Source organism: Polypterus senegalus, chromosome 4 (genome assembly GCF_016835505.1).
Source record: "Polypterus senegalus isolate Bchr_013 chromosome 4, ASM1683550v1, whole genome shotgun sequence".
Taxonomy (NCBI): Eukaryota; Metazoa; Chordata; class Cladistia; order Polypteriformes; family Polypteridae; genus Polypterus; species Polypterus senegalus.
Genome location: NC_053157.1, coordinates 99,888,382 through 99,911,620, shown reverse-complemented (window position 1 = coordinate 99,911,620; position 23,239 = coordinate 99,888,382). Strand labels below are relative to the sequence as shown.

The 23,239-nt window shown below is 38.2% G+C and overlaps 1 protein-coding gene across 3 annotated transcripts in view; it reads left to right on the top strand.

The window, feature by feature from the left end:
* Positions 1–23,239, top strand: part of gtf2e2 (general transcription factor IIE, polypeptide 2, beta) — a 94,832-nt gene that overhangs the window by 38,063 nt on the left and 33,530 nt on the right. For all 3 annotated transcript variants that reach the window (XM_039751096.1, XM_039751095.1, XM_039751093.1), the window contains exons 5-6: positions 11,444–11,626; positions 17,500–17,593. In XM_039751096.1, the coding sequence (XP_039607030.1) occupies positions 11,444–11,626; positions 17,500–17,593 (277 nt within the window). The remainder of the gene's footprint in view (positions 1–11,443; positions 11,627–17,499; positions 17,594–23,239) is intronic.

Here is a 23,239-nt window from a genome sequence, read left to right as displayed (position 1 = left end):
CTAAACCAGTCTTATTGTTTATTGGTGTTGATTTTAACCACATTGTACAGTACTACATCTAATGCACTACTCATTTTTTTCGGTTATTATTGCTTCCTGGCATATCATACATTTCTAAACACTTCCGGGTGAGTGAACACTGGCGTGACTGGTCGCCGCTGCTCGCCGGTAACTTTTTATCTTGTTTTAACTTTTTTACGATTAACTTACAATCTAATGGACTAAGCAGCTGTTTTCATTTTCATTTTGAGCAGATTTATTCGTTGAGTTTTATTTTTTTTCAATCATTTAAAGCTAGGCTGATTTCTAGCTCGACTGCTGATTTGGCTGTGTATGGACTATTTTTAGGCCTATCCCCACTTTGAAACTTACCTGGCTTTGTTCTGCGGACATCTGAGTTGTCTGCGTCTTCGCTTAACATGTGGACCGGTAGGATATTTATTTGTTTCGTGTTTGTTTGGTCCTTCCTGTCGTTCGCTATCCTAAGTGCGACAGGCCTGCTTCAGTACTCAGCTGTTGAGCTACTCCGACTCCGCTCCCACCTGTCCGAGCCTCCGCTGACGGGGCTGTATCTCCACCCAGACATCGTACCGCAGGTCCCGTCGGAGTATCCAAGCTAACCGTTCGGACATAATAAACTCCATCTGGTCCAGTTCTCGACATCCTCCACGTAATTTAGGCAGAGTCGCTGACCACAGTGTTAGCCAGCCTAGCCTGGTCGGCTAACACCGTTGTCAACTTAGGTCTGCTGAACAACCGCTCACTCACGAGCAAGGGGCCTCTCATCCACAATCTCCTCACTGAAAAGTTTGACTTTTTCTGTTGAACCGAAACATAGCAACAACCTCATGACTTTTCCCAACTTAACAAATCCACTCCCCCAGGGTTTGTTTACATCTCTCAACCCTGTGGCTCTGGCCGGGGAGGAGGTCTCGCGTTAATGTATCATGAGAAGTGGAGAGTCTTGCCGTTGTCTGTTCCTGCCTTCAGTTCTTTTGAATCTCTCGTGTGTCAATTAAATTGACCTATTCCTAGTATAACTGTTTACGGCCCCCTAAACCAAATAATGACTTTCTGAACGACTTTGCTGTTTTCCTTACACACTTATCTACTGTTTCATCAAACATAATACTTCTGGGGGATTTCAATATACATATGGATAATATCAATGTCCCTATTACTAGAGACTTTTCCTGCCTTAAGAGTTTTGGATTCCAGCAGCATACTGATGTTCCCACGGATTCCAAAGGACATATCTTGGACTTGATTTGCTGTTCTGGAGTTACCCCGCTTGTACTGCAGATGAACTCCCCATAACTGATCATTTTCTTATTTCATTTAATGTTAAACTTGCACTTTCCAACACTAAGCTTTCCCATCTCATGTCTTTACATAATATTAAGAACTAGCCAACCCGCGGCGTACCATACACCGCATAATCAGGCCGGTTTTTTAATGATTTTTCAGCACAGGGAGAAAATTAACATTTGAAAAATCGGTAATGTAATAAATCAGCAAGAAAAGCAACATTATAACAATGCACGGAACGAACCAACACAGTAAAGCAGTTTGCTATGGTGCATGCGGTCGTGCGTCGTAACCGAAAACTCAGATTTTAAAGACTGCTTACTTCATTGTGTTTTAACCTCAGTTGTAAAGGATTGTTTTGAGGATCCCATGGGATACCCCTCGCAAACCGTTTAACACGCTGCATATGGCGATTCACCTCCACGAGAAACATGCCTCTATGAACAGTCAACGTGGCTCGGAGGTGCCAGGAGTTGGTGGGCGTGGCTCCTTCTGTGTGCGCCATAGGTGTTTTACTTGTCGGTGGCTCAGTGAGTCCACACCCCTTCCGGCGTGCTTTCCATAGTTGTCTTGCCTTAGTGAATTATATATATAGATATTAACTTAGACTCTTTTTCCTCAGGTCTCACACTATAACATTGGACTTAATGGTATTCTTAACTCTGTCGCTACATTAAAAACTAGATCTGTTTCTTTCTCCTTTTCTGTTCCCTGGTTCACGCCTAAACTTAGGCTTTTAAAAGCCAAAGGCCGTCAACTTGAACAGTTATATAAAAAAACTGAACTCTCTGTTCACAAAGAGATGTACAAAAACCATATACTTTATTATGTGATTTTCTTTCACTAATCACTTTTCTGTAATGATGGATCTGCATATTATTGTTGATCTCCCGACTAATAGCCATCCACCACGCTGCTCGCGCTTTTTAAATTCTTCCATTATATCTGATTTTAAAACCATTTTCTCTAGTCTTTATATGCATGACCAAAATAATGATATCGATGACTCATAAAATTTAATTCCTCCTGTGAAACGGTTTTAGACACAATTGCTCCGCCCAAGATACGCAGTAATAAGGTAAGACCTGCTCCCTGGCTAAATGAAACTACGCGATCACTGCGCCGCGCCTGTCGAACTGCTGAACGCCGTTGGAAAAAAGATGGACTGACTATCTCTAAACAGATTTTCAGGACTTCTCTTTTCAATTTCCAGGCTGAAGTTAAGAAATCGAAACATGACTTCTTTGCTGATTTAGTATCCCACCATTCAAACAATCCTAGGGTTTTATTTAATTAAATTAATGCGGCCATTCACCCTCATTCTTTGATGGGATTAAATAGCACTGTTCATTCATGTGAGCAGTTTCTATCATTCTTTGTCAGCAAAATTGATACTATCCGCGGCATTGTTCAAACTGGCTATGAACTTCCTACTGTTAATCATGTCATTGTTCTAGATTCCTTTGATCAAGTCTCACTTTCAATGCTAAAAAGAACTGTTGACACCCTTAAACCAGCTTCCAGCCCCCTCGATATTGCACCACCACGTCTCTTAGTGGATGCCTTTGATGTGTTGGGCCCATCTTCACTAGCCATTATAGATTCTATTAGTTCGGGGGTTGTGCCCTCATTTTTTAAACATGCTGCAGTCCGTCCCATCTAAAAAAGGCAGGATTAGATCCTGGAGTGTTAACCAACTTTCGTCCAATTTCCCAGCTCCCATTTCTGGCTAAAATACTAGAAAAAATTATTTATAATCAATTGGTTGATCACCTTAACTCCAATAATTTATTTGAGACCTACCAATCTGGTTTTAGGCGTTATCATGGTGTTGAAACGGCACTCCTGAAAGTGTTCAGCGACATCTCTGTTATTACTGACTCAGGTGATGCGGCAGTCCTTGTCCTCCTTGACCTGCCTTTGACACTTTTGACCATGAAATATTGCTGATCCATTTTAGGTCCTATTTTATTCTCTATATACCTTCACCCTATTGGAGCGATTTTTAGGAAATTTAACATTTCTTTTCACTGCTATGCTGATGATACTCAGGTTTATATTCCCGTCTGCAACTCTGCAACAAATCAACTTCACAACTGTCTGATCTGAACTAAGATCCTGGATGGACAATAATTTTCTTGATCTAAATCAAAATAAAATGGAGGTGCTTATAGTGGGTCCACCAGCTAAGGCCCAAATTGGTCTTGGACTTCTCGGCTCTTTCTCTGCCTTTTCCAAACCTCAAGTCCGCAATCTTGGTGTTACCTTTGATAGTAACCTCTCTTTTGAGAAACAAGTAAATTCTGTAGTCAAGAGTTGCTTTTTCCAACTTCGTCTATTAGGTAAGATAAAGCCTTTTTTATCTTCTAAAGATCTTGAGAAAGCTACTCATGCCTTTATTTTTTCTCGCCTTGATTATTGCAACTCGCTGTATTCTGGGATTAGCAAATCTCTGATACACAGGTTACAGATGGTCCAAAATGCTGTCGCTTGCTTTCTGGTTGGGGCAAGAAAGTATGACTCTGTTTCTCCAATATTAGCTTTTTTACACTGGCTGCCTGTCAGTTTTCGAATTGATTTTAAAATCTTGCTGTTAGTTTTTAAATCGTTACATGGCCTTGCTCCTGCCTATTTATCTGAATTGTGTGTTTTACACCAGCCATCTAGAGTGCTTAGATCTTCTGGTCAGTTGTCTCTTGTTGTCCCTCGTACCAAATGTAAAACCAAGTGGGACAGGGCCTTTGCAGCTGCTGCCCCTCGCCTGTGGAACTCTCTACCTCATCATATTAAGGAGTCATCTACAATTGAACAGTTCAAAACAAGATTAAAAACTCACTTCTTTTCACTTGCATTCAGTGACCTTCAGTAATACTGATTTTTTCCTCTTTGTGATCATATAACATTATTTCTATTTATTATCTGTCTTATTTTATGTTCATATATTTTATTATTATTTATGTTTTATTGTTTATTGTTTTTGTTTTTTCTATTATTCTATTATTGTAAAGCACTTTGGCCGCAGCATTACTATGTTGTTTTAAATGTGCTATATAAATAAATTGACATTGACATTATAAGGACTGTATTGCCCAAACTAAATGTAACTATTATACTCTCATTATTTCTTCCAATGAAGGCAACACCAAGTCATTGTTTTCACTACTTAATAATATCACACAACCCCCGGATTCTTTACCTTCTCACCTTTACTCAACTGAATTTTGCAGTTCCCTTCTGTCCTTTTTTAATGAAAAAATCCAGAAGATTCATCAGTCTCTCTGTACGGATTTCTCTAGTACTTCATTTGAATTTCACCCACCAACTCACTCATTTTCCTCTTTTCAGTTTCCTACTTTCTCAGAAATCTCAGATCTTGTCTGTAAGTCTAAGCCATCCACCTGTCAACTGGACCCCCTCTCTACAGTTCTGGGCAATGCCTGCCTCCCCTCTCTGGTCCCTCTTATTTCTGCTAGAATCCACTCTTCTCTCACTACTGCTACTGTTCCTTCATCTTTTAAAACTGCTGCAATAACCCCAATACTGAAAAAACCTGGTGCCGATCCGACTAATTTCAATAGTTTTCACCCTATTTCTAATCTACCCTTCATTTCCAAAATTCTTGAAAAAAATAGTGCCTATTCAACTTCATTCTCATTTATCTCAAAATAATCTGTATGAACAGTTCCAGTCTGGTTTTCGTCCCCTCCACAGTACAGAAGCGGCACTTATAAAAATTACTAATGACCTCCTTATGGCAGCTGACTCTGGTTTAATTACTATTCTCATCCTCCTTGATCTGAGTGCAGCCTTTGACACTATTTGTCACACTACTCTTCTCAGTAGATTATCTTCGATTGGCATTATTCACACGACTCTAGATTGGTTCAGATCCTACCTCTCAGGCCGCACTCAGTTTGTTCAGCTTAAAACTTTCACATCCCAACCCACTGCTGTTACTTCGATGTGCCCCAGGGCTCTGTCCTGGAGCCTCTCCTTTTCATTATTTTCCTCCTTCCCCTTGGTAATATCGTTCGTAAATATAACATTAGAACTGATCATTTTTCATTTGTTTTTGATAATTCCTCTGTCTCCCTTTCCCCACAGGTTAAGAGTCTGGGTGCCATCCTTGACAGTACTTTATCCTTTCAGTCCCACATCAATAACATCTCCCGGTCTGCATATTTCCACTTGAGTAACATTAATCACATTTGCCCCTCCCTCACCCCCAACCCCCCCCAAACCACTGCTATCCTTGTTCATAGCCTTGTCACTTCTCGCCTGGATTATTGCAATTCCCTTTTCTTTGGTCTTTCTTGCAAATCTCTTTATAAGCTTCAAATGGTCCAGAATTCAGCTGCCCACATCATGATTAGAGCCCCCTCTATCCACCATATCATTCCCGTTTTGCAGCAGCTTCATTGGCTTCCAGTTAAGTTCCACATTCAATTCAAAATTCTTCTGTTAACTTTTAAGGCTATCCACATCCTTGCCCCTCCATATCTGTCTGAACTCGTCCATGTTGCCATTCCCTCCCGTACCCTTAGATCCTCTTCCTCCATCCACTTGACTGTCCCCTTCGTCCGTCTTACCATTATGGGGAGCATGGCATTCAGTTGCTCTGCTCCCCAGCTCTGGAACTCACTACCATCTGAGCTTAGAAATATTGAATCATTTTAACTTTTCAAATCTAAACTTAAAACATTTGTTTAAGACTACTTACAATTGATTACAATTGCTCTGTCTGATTTTAATTTTGTATTTTACTTTTGTTTATAATCTGTGTTTTATCTATTGTTTGGTATCCTTGAGTGTTTAGAAAGGCACCTACAAATAAATAAAATGTATTGTTATTATTATCCCTCCACTGTGTCCATGCCTTAACGTGTTGGAGTGATTTGCATGATCAGTGATCCCCCGGGTGATGCTGTCAGGAGTTGTGTATTCCTGGTAGGTCCACCCATGGCAGCATAGTTAGAAGTGAGGTCCTAACTAAGACTGACTCGACCAAACCCGGCCCATCAAGGGTCCATCAAGCAACTTCCTGCCATCCATCATCGTCCTGCTCTCAGCTTGACATGTAGTTTCCTGACATGTAGTGTGATTAAGGATTCCTCACCCTCACTACCACTGATATCAATAACTCCTTTACGCAGGCTCGTCCTTCCACCTATCTTACTCATCCAGTTTTTTTGTGTCAAAGTCCGATGGTGATGGGCAACAGACAGAAAGAAATATTATTGAATGATAATGTATGTTCCTGGTATGGTACCTGCAGAAATGGCAGTGTTGCTGTGATGGATGTTTATAGGGTCACCTGTGATAATTGTCTCATCTGTGTCCTGCAGGCATGATTAGGTAGCCTACCCTTATGAGGATAAGACAATGAAAGTAGACCTAAACAATAAAAACAGCTCTACTAGCCAGGCAAGCATACATGGTGAGTCACCCATCGGTTAAAAAGCATTAAAATCTTTAATTCTCACCTCTTGGAATGTTTTCACATTCATGGATTCAAGCACTACTGACTGACCACCTCGGAAAACAGCTCTTGCAGTCTCAGAGCTCCAAAGTTACAGGGTGGACATCAGCCCATCTCGCTGTTAAAGGATCCATCAGTGTAACCAAATCGGGGTAGGCATTCTTCTGGAAGGGCCGACAACAGTCAGAGATGCAGATCCATGGAATTGGTGTTGTCGGCATCAGCTCATTCTTAATGACCCTGTGTGTTCCACTGGTGAAAGATTTCCATATGGTAATCCTCTATGTGTATGCTCTCTATGCTGGACTCAACAGAGGAATAAAAAGACAAATGCTATTTTCCTCTTGACCAAGCTGCCAGATAGGTAAAAAGAAAGAATGAACTTTATTTGTCCTCGAGGGAAATTTGGCAACTTCAATGCAGAAGTTGTGAGAAGCTCCATCGTCTGGAATGATGTAATCGGGGAAACGCGGAACAGGAAACTTGAACGCTAATGTACTCCATCTCTTGTCCTTCTGTGCCCCAACAGTAAGAAGATGACATGTAGGCTTCCTCAATGTAAGAACTGGCACATGCTGGACTATATTATCTCCGTGAAGTCCTAAGCACACAAGTGATGCAATGAGCAGAATGCTGCACAGACTGTGGACTTATCTGGTCCATCCTCCACTCTGTACTCAGACCACCTATTAGAAGACCACACCCCTAAGCCACACCTCCGTGTTACATCCACTGGGACCAGAGATGCTTTGACAGATCCTCTTCATACGCGCATTGATAACATCCTGATCCCAACCACAGATTGTGACATCATGAGTATCATTCCTGATGTTGATGAACTGTGGACCTTGCTGCTCACAGCCCTCGAGTCCTCCTACAAGAAAGCCTTTGGATTCTGCAAGAGGTAGAATCTAGACAAATTATAGGAGATGGCGGACAAGTCTTACTTCATCCTGGAGGCCAAGAATACAGCATTTTAAGCTCATCTTGCGAATCCATCATCAGATTCCCTACTGTAAGTTGAAAAAAAAAAATACTCTGGCTCCATGAACGACTGGTATATCAACAAGGCTGCTGAAATCTAACACTACACAGGTGAGAGCAAGACCTATGAGCTTTACAATGGCATCAAAGAAATTTACAGTCCTTCTTGACGTAACATAATTCCAGTCCAGACTGCAGATAGTGTGACACTCCTCAAAGACAAACAGTACATGTTGGATTGTTGTACATAGCACTTTTGGGGACTCGCAAGTCAAATGAACCAAGTGAATCCTTCAGTCCTTGTGAAGAGCCCCCAAACTCCCTCAGTCCCTGAACAAGATTAGTGTGCAACATCCAAACTGCCATTCAAGCCCTGAAGAACAATAGAGCTCCTGGTGAATTTACTGTACCTGCCACCCCCCCATCGAGCCCGTTGCAAAATTCCCAGAGCTCAGGTCTCTATCTGGGAATGAGGTACCTGGAGTTGTATAGGATAAATAATATATTGTTATTTGGAATACATACATTTCTCATGTGTTCTGTGTCTACAACGATCTGTGTAAGTGTAAGCTGACAGGAACTGCTGAACACATAGCTAAAACAGAATCTTTTTCCACATTATACCAATAATGACGTTAAGTGTATAATGTGTGAAGACTTTTCTCCAAATATCAAATAAACACATGCACTGTACATGCGCAATAACCAAAGAGAAAGAAAAAATCAATCGATTTTCATGTTATAAGTTATGTTATGAGTTATAAGGCATCAGTTCTTACCTTTGCACTAGTAAAGAATACATATCAACTTCCTTTCAATTGACAGTTGAGCTTGGGTTTTCAATTCATTGACAGCAACATGTAAATCAAATGTTTTTTTTCTTTTTCTTTATTAGTTATATCCTCTTTAATAAAACCCTTGTTTACGTCCAGGTGTCCGTGTGTATGTGTCTTCTGGTGAAGTGCGCATGCACAGGGTCGCGAATCGCACCATGCCCCGCCCATGTGCACAACACCGTGAATGCACACACACTGGAAGCTGGGCACACAGTGAACGGCCTAGCCGCGGCCGCACTTGATAAGCAAATAAAGGGCATCATTGCTGGCGAGAGTGCTGATTGGGTAGTCGTGACCGCGCATATAAAATCTGTTGCTGGGGAGACGCCACACATACAATAATCAGCTGCACGCCACCACAGATTAAAATACTTGCTGGGGAGACGCCACAGGCACGATTATCAGCCGCACGCCGCACATTACATCAGTTGCCGGGGACACTCTGCTGATTGCCCACTGTTGTGACAGAAAATTAAAGTCATATTACGGACATCAAAGCCAGTATTACTGTCAGAGAAAATTACAGGCATTTTACGGAAATACAAACCAATATTACTGCGAGAGAAAATTAAAGGCACACAATACAGTGACATATTACAGCCACATAGAAGCCAGTATTACTGTAAGAGAAAATATTACGGACATATCTACTAACAACACGCCACCCAAAAAAAAGGACACGTCAAGTACAACAAAAGACACAGACAATCAAATCCTATATAAACATCATCACCTGGAAGAACAGTCAGCTCAACAAGTAAACATCAACAACAGAAAGGCTGAAAGACAAAGAAAAATACGAGCAAATAGATCGATTGAAGAAAAAGAAAATTAATTAATGTCAGAAAAACGCTAAAAGAGAAAGACTCAGAAGAGCAAACCTTTGAAAAAGTTGGCATTTACTTGCCAGAACCAGTATTCAGCCACGGTCAGTTATACAGTGGGTACGGAAAGTATTCAGACCCCCTTCAATTTTTCACTCTTTGTTATATTGCAGCCATTTGCTAAAATCATTTAAATTAATTTTTCCCTCATTAATGTACACAAAAAAAAGAATTTTTGAAATTGTTGCAGACTTATTAAAAAAGAAAAACTGAAATATCACATGGTCTTAAGTATTCAGACCCTTTGCTCAGTATTTAGAAGAAGCATCCTTTTGAGCTAATACAGCCATGACTCTTCTTGGGAAAGACGCAACAAGTTTTTCACACCTGGATTTGGGGATCCTCTGCCATTCCTCCTTGCAGATCCTCTCCAGTTCTGTCAGGTTGGATGGTAAACGTTGGTGGACAGCCATTTTTAGGTCTCTCCAGAGATGCTCAATTAAGTTTAAGTCAGGGCTCTGGCTGGGCCATTCAAGAACAGTCTGTCAATATGGGGTGCTGTGTGTACATTAATGAGGGAAAAATTAATTTAAATGATTTTAGCAAATGGCTGCAATATAACAAAGAGTGAAAAATTGAAGGGGGTCTGAATACTTTCCGTACCCACTGTATGTTGCATTATCAAGAGTTAGAAGTTTTCCAGATGTTGTTGTCAAGGTTGTAGATGATCCTGAACAAGGCAAACTGTTGCCAAACCCAGACAGAATATTTACAAGAAATGTTGTCTATAATGAACTTTTATAGAAACATTTCATGAGGTAAAAAAATAGAAACATTTTCCTAAATATCTTGTTCAGATATTGTGCATTACAGATTGTTACAATGTTTTACACTAAGGCAATATTAATTGTACTTCCTGTATTGTCATATACGTTTCTATTTTTGTCTAGTTCTTGAATAAAAGTGCAATCCAGCTTAGAAAAGCATTCACTTTCTGTAGTCATCAGAGATTTAACAGTTGGTGGTTGCCTTTTTGCAGGAATTACAATTTCAAATCTTTTGAAATATGATTTAGTCATGTTTTCAATTTTTCAGTGTTTATTTGCCTTCTCTTACTTGCAAAATTGCTCCAGTTGTTGCAGGTTATTCAGTGAGAGTGGTGAAGCAACATGAAGTTTCTGTCATTGATTTTTTATGGGATTTAATTCAATTCAGGACTTCACTTGTAATTTGTTTTTTTTATGATTTTCAATAGTAGCTTTTGCTGTGTTTGCAATTTTAATTTTTATTTAAGTATGAATTGCTGACCAAGATCAAGATTTTTAATGCATGGTTTACCTCCTATATCTATGCCCAACAGTATCCCCCATTGTACAGCAAAAGTGCCATACTTCTATATAGGGATGTTTTTTAAAGATTGAGCTATGCTTTTTGTTCAACGCAAATCGTGCCTTTCATTGAGGCCTCATAACTCCATTTACATCTCATTAGACCAGATAACTCCTCCACTTTCATTCTGAGTCTGTGACTGTCCAGTTCCCTTATCTCTTGTGACTTCTTAAAAGTTATTTCTGGTCTCTTGTCTGTTTCTCTGAATGAGTTGTTTACAGTTCAGCTGCACGTTTTATGGGAATGCCCATTCCTTTGAAGATTCTGAATAGTTGTATGTGTCGTTCATTTCCTGATAATTTCTTTAACAGTGCTACTAACCACAGCCACAGCAAAAAAATGTAAAGAGAAGAACTGCTTTATGGCCCATACCATTGGCTCCAGCATACATCTGAATTGCATAAAATTATACTTCTGCACTAATGCATCAGTTTGATTTGTGCTTGTTCTTATATTGTAATAGACCATTGTAGATGGCAGAATGTTGTTTTTTGTGCAAGCACTCCACTTAAAAATTTCACCCAATTTTTTTCAAGGTAAAGGACTGTAAAATTAATGCAATTTATATTGACCAATTAATATTTATATTTGTACTGATTGTTGAAAGTATTGTTTTGTTCTAGGCCTTAGCCAATAATCCAAAAATAGAAGTTAAAGATGGGAAGTATGCTTTTAAACCGAAATACCACCTGAAAGACAAGAAGGCACTTCTAAGGCTTCTGGATAAGCACGATCAGCTGGGTCTTGGAGGTATTCTTCTTGAGGACATAGAGGAGGGATTGCCTAATGCTCATAAGGCAATTAAGGTATTTTTTTTGGTTGTTGATTTGTAAATTACAGGGACACACTACACCCCACAAACACAATAATAACATCAAGAAGGAGAAAGTTATAAAAATGAGTTACCTCTATTACAAAACAACAAAAGGGAGACCCCACTTGTCCTCCAAAGCAATCTGTAACTTTCTCCAGATTCTGTCCTCTGTTCTTCTCGTGGGGCCACATCTCCAATTCTGCTCCCAGCTGCATGCACTGCATTTGACTTGGCTTTGCCCTGTACTAACCTGATGGTGTTCATGTTTGTGTTTAACATCCATTTGTAAATTAATGGCAACCATAAAATTTTAGAATTAAAGGCAGATATTTAGTTTTTTTTCTGTGTCTCTTAGTAAGCAAAAGTTGTCCAGGAAACAGAAAAAAAATAAAATTATTAATTGACTAAATGATTGCCTAGAAGAAGTTTTTCAGGAGCATGTTATGTTTTTAGCAAGTATTGTATTACATGTGTTTTTATTTTCTCCAGTAAGTTGTATTACAAAGCTGTAATAAGATCAATGTGTAGGCAATAGTAAACACATTTGACAATGTTTACACCAGATTTAATTTGACAATATCTCATACAGTTCATTAGAAGTCTGTTGAAGTCTAACTCTGATGAAGGTTTACTTAAAGCATATGATTAGTAGTGTATTAGACAGATCTTACCAGTTGTGTTACTCAGATTAGAATAGATAAACTTTATTAATCCCAGAGAGAAATTCAGAAGGATAAAGTAGCAGAAACATAAATTAACAAAGATACAGACTCACAGAACAGGTAATACAGCCAATCAATCAATCAATCAATCAATAAAAATAAACTTGGGCAATTCAATACTTCGACCCAATGTAATTGTTGATAGTAGTGGGCAGACAAAAAAACCCAGAAGTGCTTCCTAGCCAAATGTGATGGAATTTTCATGATGGCATCAAATGTTGCCATCATCTTGTTTTACACAACATCTTCCAGTGTGTCCAGGGTTCGCCCTGTTATGGACCAGGCTTTCCTGATAGGCTTATACAGTGATCCCTCGCTATATTGCACTTTGACTTTCGCGGCTTCACTCCATCGCGGATTTTATATGTAAGCATATCTAAATATATATCACGGATTCTGGCTGGTTCACGGATTTCTGTGGACAATGGGTCTTTTAATTTATGGTACATGCTTCCTCAGTTGGTTTTCCCAGTTGATTTCATACAAGGGACGCTATTGGCGGATGGCAGAGAAGCTACCCAATCAGAGCACCAATTATGTATTAAGTAAAACTCCTCAATGATATATGATATGCTTCCCACACGGTGCTTCGCATACTTAAAAGCTCTAAAAGCTCCTATTGATTTTTGATTGTTTGCTTCTCTCTCTCTCTCTCTCTCTCTCTCTCTCTGACATTCTCTGCTCCTGACGTGCACTCCTTTGAAGAGGAAGATATGTTTACATTCGTTTAATTGTGAGACTGAACTGTCCCCTCTGTTTTGTCATGGAGCACAGTTTAAACTTTTGAAAAAGAGACAAATGTTTGTTTGCAGTGTTTTAAAGTCCCCTGTCTCTACAACTTCCTGTGTTTCTGTGCAAATCTGTGACCCAAGCGTGACAATATAAAAATAACAATATAAACATATGGTTTTTACTTCGCGGATTTTCACCTTTCGCAGGGGGTTCTGGAATGCAACCCCGCGATCGAGGAGGGATCACTGTATTTTAATTGAAAGTTTGTCTTGCTCATTAAATAATTAGATTTTACAGATTATTCTGTCATATGCTCAAATATTAATTTAGGGCATGCATCATGGTTTGATATTGTTTTATATTATTTTATGCAATAATTTATAATACATTACTGTTTTTTTTCCTGTAAAGTCCTTTGAGCACTGTTAACACTTTAGGAACTCAACTAAGTGATGGATGTAGTGTAAGGAGACACATTATGGTTGTCAATTGAACCAGAAATAATGACTAGAATGCTTCATATTACAAATATGTATTAGATGTAGTGTTTTTGAATGTGGGTTAAACAAAGAGTTTTCTTAAATTTCTGCATGATGTACAGCTGATTCAGAATGTAGTCAGACTCCTTCTAGAAGGTTTGTGCATTTCTAAACGATGGCCAAACAATTCAGTTTGTGACTGGTATGCACCAATCAAGTTCTAAATACATCTCAAGGATAATTAAAGTAAAGAGGTTACACCTGACCAGTATATGGAGTGCCACAGCAAAGGTTCTGAATGCTTATATGAATGAGAGATTTTAGTTTTTGATTTTTAATAGTGTGGGGGAGAAAAAATTAGGTATCAGACAGAAAAAGGTTTGCAGCTGGTCACCCCATATACTGAAAAATCGGCAAAAGAAAAGAAACACATCTTTACAGAAGCGGAGTTCACAAATCTGGGCAGCCGGAAAAGGAACTGATGTGGCAGGAAGGTGGATTCGGGGTACTGGAGATGATGTCATCAAGTTTTGCCGGAAATGGTGTCAACAGTGGGTGGACAAGTGGTGATGTAATTGGGAGGCATGGTCTTTGGCTGCACTGCAGAGGAACAAGAGGAGAGAGGTTCAGGTGAGAGTGCCAACCCCTGGTCTGGCTGACGAATAACATTATTTGAGCTCATATACGGTCTTCTCTGCACAAGTGTGACAATAGATTTACAAACCTTTCTGAAAATATGTATATCGTGGAGACCAGGGGGTGCACAGCTCCCCAAAAACTTGACACAACAGACAGAACCACAAGTCCCAGCACAACACAGGCTTTATTCATTGTGAAACACTTTTCTTTTGTCTCCTACCTGAAGCACAGTGCAAAAAGCACTAAATACACAGTCCTTCTATTTTCTCTCTCTATCTCTCTAAAAGGCAAATCCCTCACTGACTGACTGACTCACTCACTCACTCACTGACTCATCACTAATTCTCCAAGTTCCCGTGTAGGTAGAAGGCTGAAATTTGGCAGGCTTATTCCTTACAGCTTACTTACAAAAGTTGGGCAGGTTTCATTTCGAAATTCTACGCGTAATGCGTAATTTTTCTCCATATACTGTAATGGAGTTGAGCTGGATGGCCGTGGGGAGCGGAGTTTCATGTGACATCATCACGCCTCTCACGTAATCACGTGAACTGACTATCAACGCAGTACGTAGAAAACAAGAAGAGCTCAAAAAAGCGCTGAAAAAAACATGCATTATATAATTGAGAAGGAAGCGAAACAATAAGAAGCGAGTGACTGACATGTACAACCATATTCATGAGTGCTGCTACTTCGGAAACAAAGCACGGTGTAACCCTAAAGTTTAAATTAAGTTCATAGACAGGCTGCCGCTGGCGTTTGTAATTTAGTGCCTGCCCATATAAGGCCGTCCGTCAGCGGCAATCCAATAGAAACACTGCCGCTAAATATTCACGGGTGAAGGACTGTGCTAATGCAGAGGAACATGAGATGGTCAGGGTGGTGTTTGGCACAAAGTCAGCAAAACTGCGAGAGAAACTTTTAAGTGCCGGGTCTTAACTAACCTTACATACAGCCATGGACATCACACGAGATGGCACCAGCACAGCTGGGAACCTTCGATGCAAGAACACCAAGCGGCTCACGTGAACTGACGCAGTGCACAGACAAAAAGCAACGGTTCCAAAGAGGGCTGAACAAAAACCGAATTACACAATTGAGAAGGCAGCAAAAAAATATGAAGCGTCTGATACATACAAGCATATTCATAAGTGCAGCTACTGCTGAAACAAAGCACACGGTGGAAAAAGTCAATGTCCCGCTAAACGAAGACAGTGAAAAAAAAAACCCATGCATGCAGTGTGTCACATCTCAGATAAAGAGGAAGACGAGCTGTTTATTGATGCAGTAAGAAATGAATCGATAAATGAAACCTCTTATCTTTACAACGATTGGCAAACACGGAATGTAACTTGAACACAACACATCCTACAAATACGACACTGATTGAAAGAAATAATGATAATCAAATCCTTGATGACAGCAACATTCAATAACACTCACAAAACAATTACTGTATATTGACAATCATGTTATGTTATTTTTAAAATGTTCCCTTTTCTTTTTCATAACTTCTTTAACACACTACTTCTCCGCTGCGAATATATACAGTGGTGTGAAAAACTATTTTCCCCCTTCCTGATTTCTTATTCTTTGCATGTTTGTCACACATAATGTTTCTGATCATCAAACACATTTAACCATTTGTCAAATATAACACAAGTAAACACAAAATGCAGTTTTTAAATGATGGTTTTTATTATTTTGGGAGAAAAAAAAATCCAAATCTACATGGCCCTGTGTGAAAAAGTAATTGTCCCCTGAACCTAATAACTGGTTGGGCCACCCTCAGCAGCAATAACTGCAATCAAGCGTTTGCAATAACTTGCAATGAGTCTTTTACAGCGCTCTGGAGGAATTTTGGCCCACTCATCTTTGCAGAATTGTTGTAATTCAGCTTTATTTGAGGGTTTTCTAGCATAGAACGCCTTTTTAAGGTCATGCCATAGCATCTCAATTGGATTCAGGTCAGGACTTTGACTAGGCCACTCCAAAGTCTTCATTTTGTCTTTCTTCAGCCATTCAGAGGTGGATTTGCTGGTGTGTTTTGGGTCATTGTCCTGTTGCAGCACCCAAGATCGCTTCAGCTTGAGTTGACGAACAGATGGCCGGACATTCTCCTTCAGGATTTTTTGGTAGACAGTAGAATACATGGTTCCATCTATCACAGCAAGCCTTCCAGGTCCTGAAGCAGCAAAACAACCCCAGACCATCACACTACCACCACCATATTTTACTGTTGGTATGATGTTCTTTTCTGAAATGCTGTGTTCCTTTTACACCAGATATAACGGGACATTTGCCTTCCAAAAAGTTCAACTTTTGTCTCATCAGTCCACAAGGTATTTTCCCAAAAGCCTTGGCAATCATTGAGATGTTTCTTAGCAAAATTGAGACGAGCCCTAATGTTCTTTTTGCTTAACAGTGGTTTGCGTCTTGGAAATCTGTCATGCAGGCCGTTTTTGCCCAGTCTCTTTCTTATGGTGGAGTCGTGAACACTGACCTTCATTGAGGCAAGTGAGGCCTGCAGTTCTTTAGACGTTGTCCTGGGGTCTTTTGTGACCTCTCGGATGAGTCGTCTCTGCGCTCTTGGGGTAATTTTGGTCGGCCACTCCTGGGAAGGTTCACCACTGTTCCATGTTCCAGAATGCAGCAGCTAATAACATTGGGTGGCTTATCTTAGAGTTTTAAAATATAAATGAGCATTTTCTGTGGCTTATAGAATGGGGCTGCTTCCAGTGTGGGGCAGATTTTCATTGGGGATTTACGGTATTTATATTTGTTGCCCTGTCTAGGGCTTATTGCTGTCTTGCGCTGAATGCTTGCTGGGATTAGCTCCAGCTACCACACAACCTTACTCTGGATAAGCAGTTTTGGAAAATTATGGCTATGAAACAAGGAAAGATCATACATTTACTTTTACTTAAGTACAATTAATTTGAGTAATTTTTTCATAGGCAAAGTCTGCTTTTACTCGAGTAACTTCTTAGAAAGGTATTTCTACTTTTTCTTAAGTATGGCTGTTGTTTACATTATACAGTGTCACTAAGCCTAGGTGAATTGGTGTTGCCAAATAGACGTGTGTGTTTACACCCTACAATGGACTGGGGGCTCACTGGGTGGTGTTCCTGCCTTGTGTCTGATGCTTGCTTGAATAGGCTCCAGCTGCCCAGCAACCCAGCCCTGGATAAGCAGATTGAAAGATGTATGGTTTGATGCCTGTTGTGCCTGTTCAATTCTTTTCTTAAGAAATATGCCTCTGTTTAATGTGTGCAATAATTCTTTATGTTTCACAGGCGTTAGGCGACCAGATTATTTTCATCAGCAGACCGGATAAAAAGAAAATACTTTTCTATAATGACAGACATTGCCAGTTTGCAGTTGATGAAGGTAATGGTACATTTTTAATATCTTAAATATTTGAATTGAATTATTTGCCATAACTGTTCAAGTTGCCATCCTCTAATCTAACAAACCTATCAAATGCTGAAATGAAGATTTAATCTTTTGAGCCAATTTGGTCTGATCCATCTATACAGTATTTGTTAACTAAGTTTTTATTTATTTTTATATTTCATGTGTTTATTTGTTTCTAAATATTTTATATATACCAAAAACTGAAAATTATATACCAGGAACAGGCAATCTGTGGTTTTGTTAGTGTTCAGTAGCTAGATTTTGTACAGTAGCCCTGTCAGACTGTTTTGAAACCCTAATTGTTTGGTGACAGTATTAGCAAGTAAATAACCGATGAGTAGCCTATTATACTCCTTTTGTTTATAGCCTTTTTTAATTTTTGGCCGTTCATCTTATCGGCTTGTTTAAACCAAATAACCATTGTACCACCTGTATTTTTCTTTTATGAAAATAATACCTTCCTGTATACAGTATCATTGTCTTTATTAACTAAAGACTCCTATTTGGTTTTGGTTATTTTTTTATCGTGTAAGTTTCCATGACCCAGTTTTCCCCTTTTATGCCCTTTATTTTGTAGACATTAATAAAATGTGTAAAATTCCATACATTTACCTCTCTGTGCTAAAGTACTTTATAATTTCTTCCCCCTTTCCTTTCTACATCTGTAACCTAACATTCTCAAACCAGTGGGGCATCGTAGTGTAGAATAGCCTCAGATTCAAAACTAGTCATAAACAGCCATCCTTTAGACCAATAGAATTAATTTTCCAGTATCTCCTGGACCAGATACCAATGAAAGCATTCAGGTACAACTTATCCCCCAGTTTCTTTGTTTAGTCAGTTTATGGTCTCCCTGCTGTGAATGGCTTGTACACCTTCGCCAAACTGGTCTGATACATGCTCCATCCCCCTTACCATAAATGTTACATTCTGAGTCAGTCCTAAAGACTGGTGTTGGTTAAGTAAACATCAAAGCATGAAGTAAAACATGCCTCCTGAAACACTAATATTACATTTGCTTCATCTTGCTTTCAAATAAAGACATACAAAATATCAACATGCTGTATATTCTAGAAACCAGTCCACCATAGAAATATTATTTAAATAACTATGAATTTTTCCTGAGTGGAGTAGTAGAATTTTTAATGGGTTTTGCTATAACTGTGGATTTTTGCTAATAGATCAAAAATAAAAAATAACTGCAATAAAGTGAGAAGTCTGAAATATATGCATCCAGTAAACAGATGATTTTAAATATTGATTTATCAATTTCTGTAGGTATGTTAATGTTATAGAAAGCATGAATAGCACCTAATGAGAATAATAAAAGATTAAGGGAGGAGGTTGATCTTCTCTAAGGAACTACAATATGCCAATGATTGATGGTGAAAAGCTAAATACAGCAAAGTGAAAGGATATTATTTAACTGAAAATGAAAGATAAGAAGGGTCAAGGTACCATGGAAGAACTGCATATTTTTAATTGCATTGTTTTCAGTAAATGGAATGGAAAAAATGTTCTCAAAAATGCATATCCATAAAGGAGAATAATAAAAAGAGCAGTTTAAAGAATAGTGTAGAGCAGGGGTTCTCAAAGTCTGTCTGTGACTTCAGATTTTTGCTTCAACTAGATTCATAATCAGTGACAACTGATAATACTGATCTCAGTTAATTAGCTGGTGTTTTTTCTCTTCTCTTATTCTATATTAAGAAAGCACAGAGGCATGATTTTTAAATTTATAAGACATTTAGAAACATTTCAATTTTTGCTATAGATTTAAATGCTTAACTCACTTTTGTTGCATTCATTATATTTTAGCCATTCTCTGTGCAGTTTGTTCCCTTCATTGTATCTTATTAATGACAATTAAAACTGAGCAGATTAGACACCCAGGCAAATAACACTGAATCGTGAAAGGCTGCAAATACTTTAGTATCAGACCCACTAATTAGAAAACAGTGGATTAATTAAACAATTAGAACACCCGGAAAAAGATGAAAATATTGTTAAAAAAAACATTATTCCCATATAGCTGCTTAGTAACTGCTTCAGTTTTTTTTAGACCAAACTTAATTTTCTAATTTTTATATTGTTCCCAAATCACAGAATCTGGGCAATAACAGTTCACTTAATTAGCCCAGGACTCCAATTAAAAATAGAATCTGGTTGGAACAAAAACCTGCAGCCACAAAGGGGGCCCTAGGATTGATGTTAAGAACCCTTGGTTTTGAAAAAGTGTGAGAAATCTTTGCAGAAATGTGCAGGAGGTACGGAAATACTGCTAAATCAGGCGCAAAATTAGCAATTAAGCTTTATTTAAAAAAGTATGTCATTTTTAATATTTTAGGTTACCCTAATGTGTGTACTTAGCTGTCACAAAAAAGGGTGACATGCTAGGAAGCCATACTTAAAGCTTAACCCATTCTGACTTTTAATGAAATATTTTGGGTATTTAAATAAAAACTGTACAATGTTTACTATGTAATAGTGAGATATAGTAAGTCAGTGTAGATAATGAGTAAAGTTAAAAAGAACTAAGATGAGAAATTACTTGATTAATGCATAAATGTTTTGGTAGGAGAGTTGGAGACAAGTGGACTGTTGAAGAGGTGGTAAAGTTGGGTAATGATTCATAATCATTTGTAGCAGTTACCACTAATTGAATGTGACCTTTTTATTAAGAATGTTATATTTCAGAGTATAGGCTGTTTGCATTAATTGCAGCTCTGCTTAAAATGTCAAAAAGAAATAAGACTGCTTTATGAGGGAATGCCATTAGTAATAGGATATTAAATGTCTGGCATGATCTTCCTTTCAATTTTAGGGAGCCCTCTTTAGCCTTAGTATTTGAATCAAGGCTGAAGAAGCAGTATTTTAACATAGTATTTTTAGTTAGGTACTTCTGAGGCTGTTCATATTGTTTAATAGTAATTGTACAAAATTATTTTACCTCTCAACTAGTGGGTCTTTTCCTATTCTGTTAAATTCTTCTTTATCTTGATTCTTGTCTAAGAACGTGACTTTGAAGAGAATATTGTCTCCAGTAATGGAGCAGGTTTAGAAAGTGAATGTTTGTATTGGCATGGGGCTTATAATTAGATGTGTGATTTATAAGAATACATTAAAATTTAAGTAAATCAGTGTAAGAAATCTCACAAGAAAAAATTTGTATTGATATTTTACATCTCATTATAGAGTATGCACATTTATTTAGAGAGAGAATTAGATTAAGATTGACCTAGGGTCAATTTTTGTCTACTTTCACAACTCTTAAGGTGTCTGGTTTTACCTAAATTGGGTTCATCTAGGGCTGGCAAATTCTGGACTAGATGCAAATTTGTTAACTTGTCAGATTCTGAACCGACTACTCTTGTAAGGTAGTGAAAAGAAAAGCCCAGCTATTAAGAAAACATAAACATGTTCATTAAATAAAACATTACCAGCAGATACAGTGGTCAAAGTCACAATTTGCAACCTTTTAAAAATAATACTTTAATCAATGAAGATTAATCAAATACTTTGTAAGAGTATACCAATGATTTTATCACACTCTTCAAAAATATTTCTTTATCTTAGCATATCAAGATAACATATTAGACCACAATCAGCAAAAATAAGACCAAAATACAGCAGTCTCTTAGCTCCTGTGACTTAACAAGACCACCAAAGTGCAAACATACCTGAGACTCTGTGTATCGTGAGTGGAAAGAAATGCATGCATTTTGATTTATGGGCAATAACAAAATATACATTCTTTCTTTATTCTTAGATAGTATGGTCCCAACAGTATTTCTTTTGTCACTTGTTTTATGTATTAAATCAAAATTAAATATACAACAAAAATGAGTAATTTTATGCTAAGTAGTAGCTTTTTTTCTTCCTTTTTTTCCTTTTTATTAATTTTATTGCATTCCATACAAATCAATCAAGTTTTTACAAAAAGAAAAATTGAGTTAAGAACAAATCGATCCCCACCCCTGAGAGAGAGAGAGCAAGCCAAACAGCATGAAATTTAAGACCTGTAAACATACCTAAATTAATAAATTCTCTGCGCTTTATGAGATTATTTTAAAATATTACTGATTAGATCCTGCCATGTTTTGAAAAAAGTCTGTACGGATCATCTAACTGAGTATTTCATTTTTTCCAATTTCAAATAGTATAACACATCAGTTTCCCACTGACTTGAAAGAGGAGAGTTTGGGTTCTTCCAGTTTATCAGAATGTCTGCGTGCCAAAAGTGTAGTGAATGCAATCACAGTTTGTTTTTCTTTCTCCACCTTAAACCCATCTGGAAGAACCCCAAACAAAACTTGTTAATGGGTTAGGAGGGATTGTAAGACCAAGGCTATCTGAAAGGTAATTAAAAATTTTGGTCCAGAATGATATTAATTTGGTGCAAGCCCAGAACATGTGACCCAGTGAGGCTGGAACTAGTTTGCAGCGTTCGCAGGTTGGATCATGCCCTGGAATTTCCTATTTCCCCTAGAGTTGTTGCCATGCAGCTTATTATTACGTTGGTAGTTATAATTATAAAGATTAAGAGGATAGATTAGGTATAGATCAAGCCTGCTCTCTTTCTCTCCCCCCCTTAACCCCCCACTCTCCTTTTTGCCTCCCCAAGTGAGGCTAGAACCCACTTCACACAGTCCCAGTCCTCTGACATACCCAGAGACAGAGCACGTCCAAAGCAAAACAAGCCCCCACGCAGCGGCGTTTTAGGATTAAAAGTTAGAGATATCTATCTTTTATATATTTTATATATTTTTTATATTTAGACCAATATAGTCTAAAAAAAAAATAAAAATTGTGCATTTAAAATATATATAGTCTTCAGCAATCTTAGTGCATTAAGATAATACACCCAGACAATGAACCCAGGGGATAGTGTTAGAAATTTGTCTAAAATAAGCATAATAAGTCTTAATGCAATAATAGCAATAACAATAAACCAAGGGTTTGATGTTGAACAGTCTCGTTTAGGGTAGAGATAAAATAATTAGCTTAAAAGAGAAAAAAGAAAAAGTAATTAAGCACAATAAAACATAAACAGCGCTCTAGTAATACTAAGTAATAATGAGAATAAATAATATATGATGATAAAAACCCGTATTTTAAACAAAAGATCAGACAGTAGATTATTAGTCCTTGCTATATCATTAACGGTCATGACTAACTAATATGTATCAGAATAGTCCCGGGATCAGCTTTCTTAATTCCTTTTCTGCTTCTTCCTTGCTAGCGAAGAAATAGAATTGACATTGCAATTTAACTTTCAGTTTGGCCGGATACAAGAGGCTGTATTTGACGTTGGCTTGCCATAACCGCTGTTTAATGTTGTAGAAGGCTGCGCGTTTAGTAGCTGTTGCTGGAGAGAAGTCGGGGAAGATACGAATGCGGTTATTCTAATATATAATATCTGGCTTGTCTCTGAGGAGTGCCATCACCTCTAGCTTAAATGATAATCTTTCAAAGTGAATAATAAAAGATCTGGATCTAACGGTATTTGATCCGCGTACGCGGTAAGCCGCTGCTATCTCTGATTCTGCTTTAAAGTCCTCCCTGATTATTTTAGAGAAGAGTTCAGCTGCGAATTTCACTGGGTTTGGACTTTCTCGA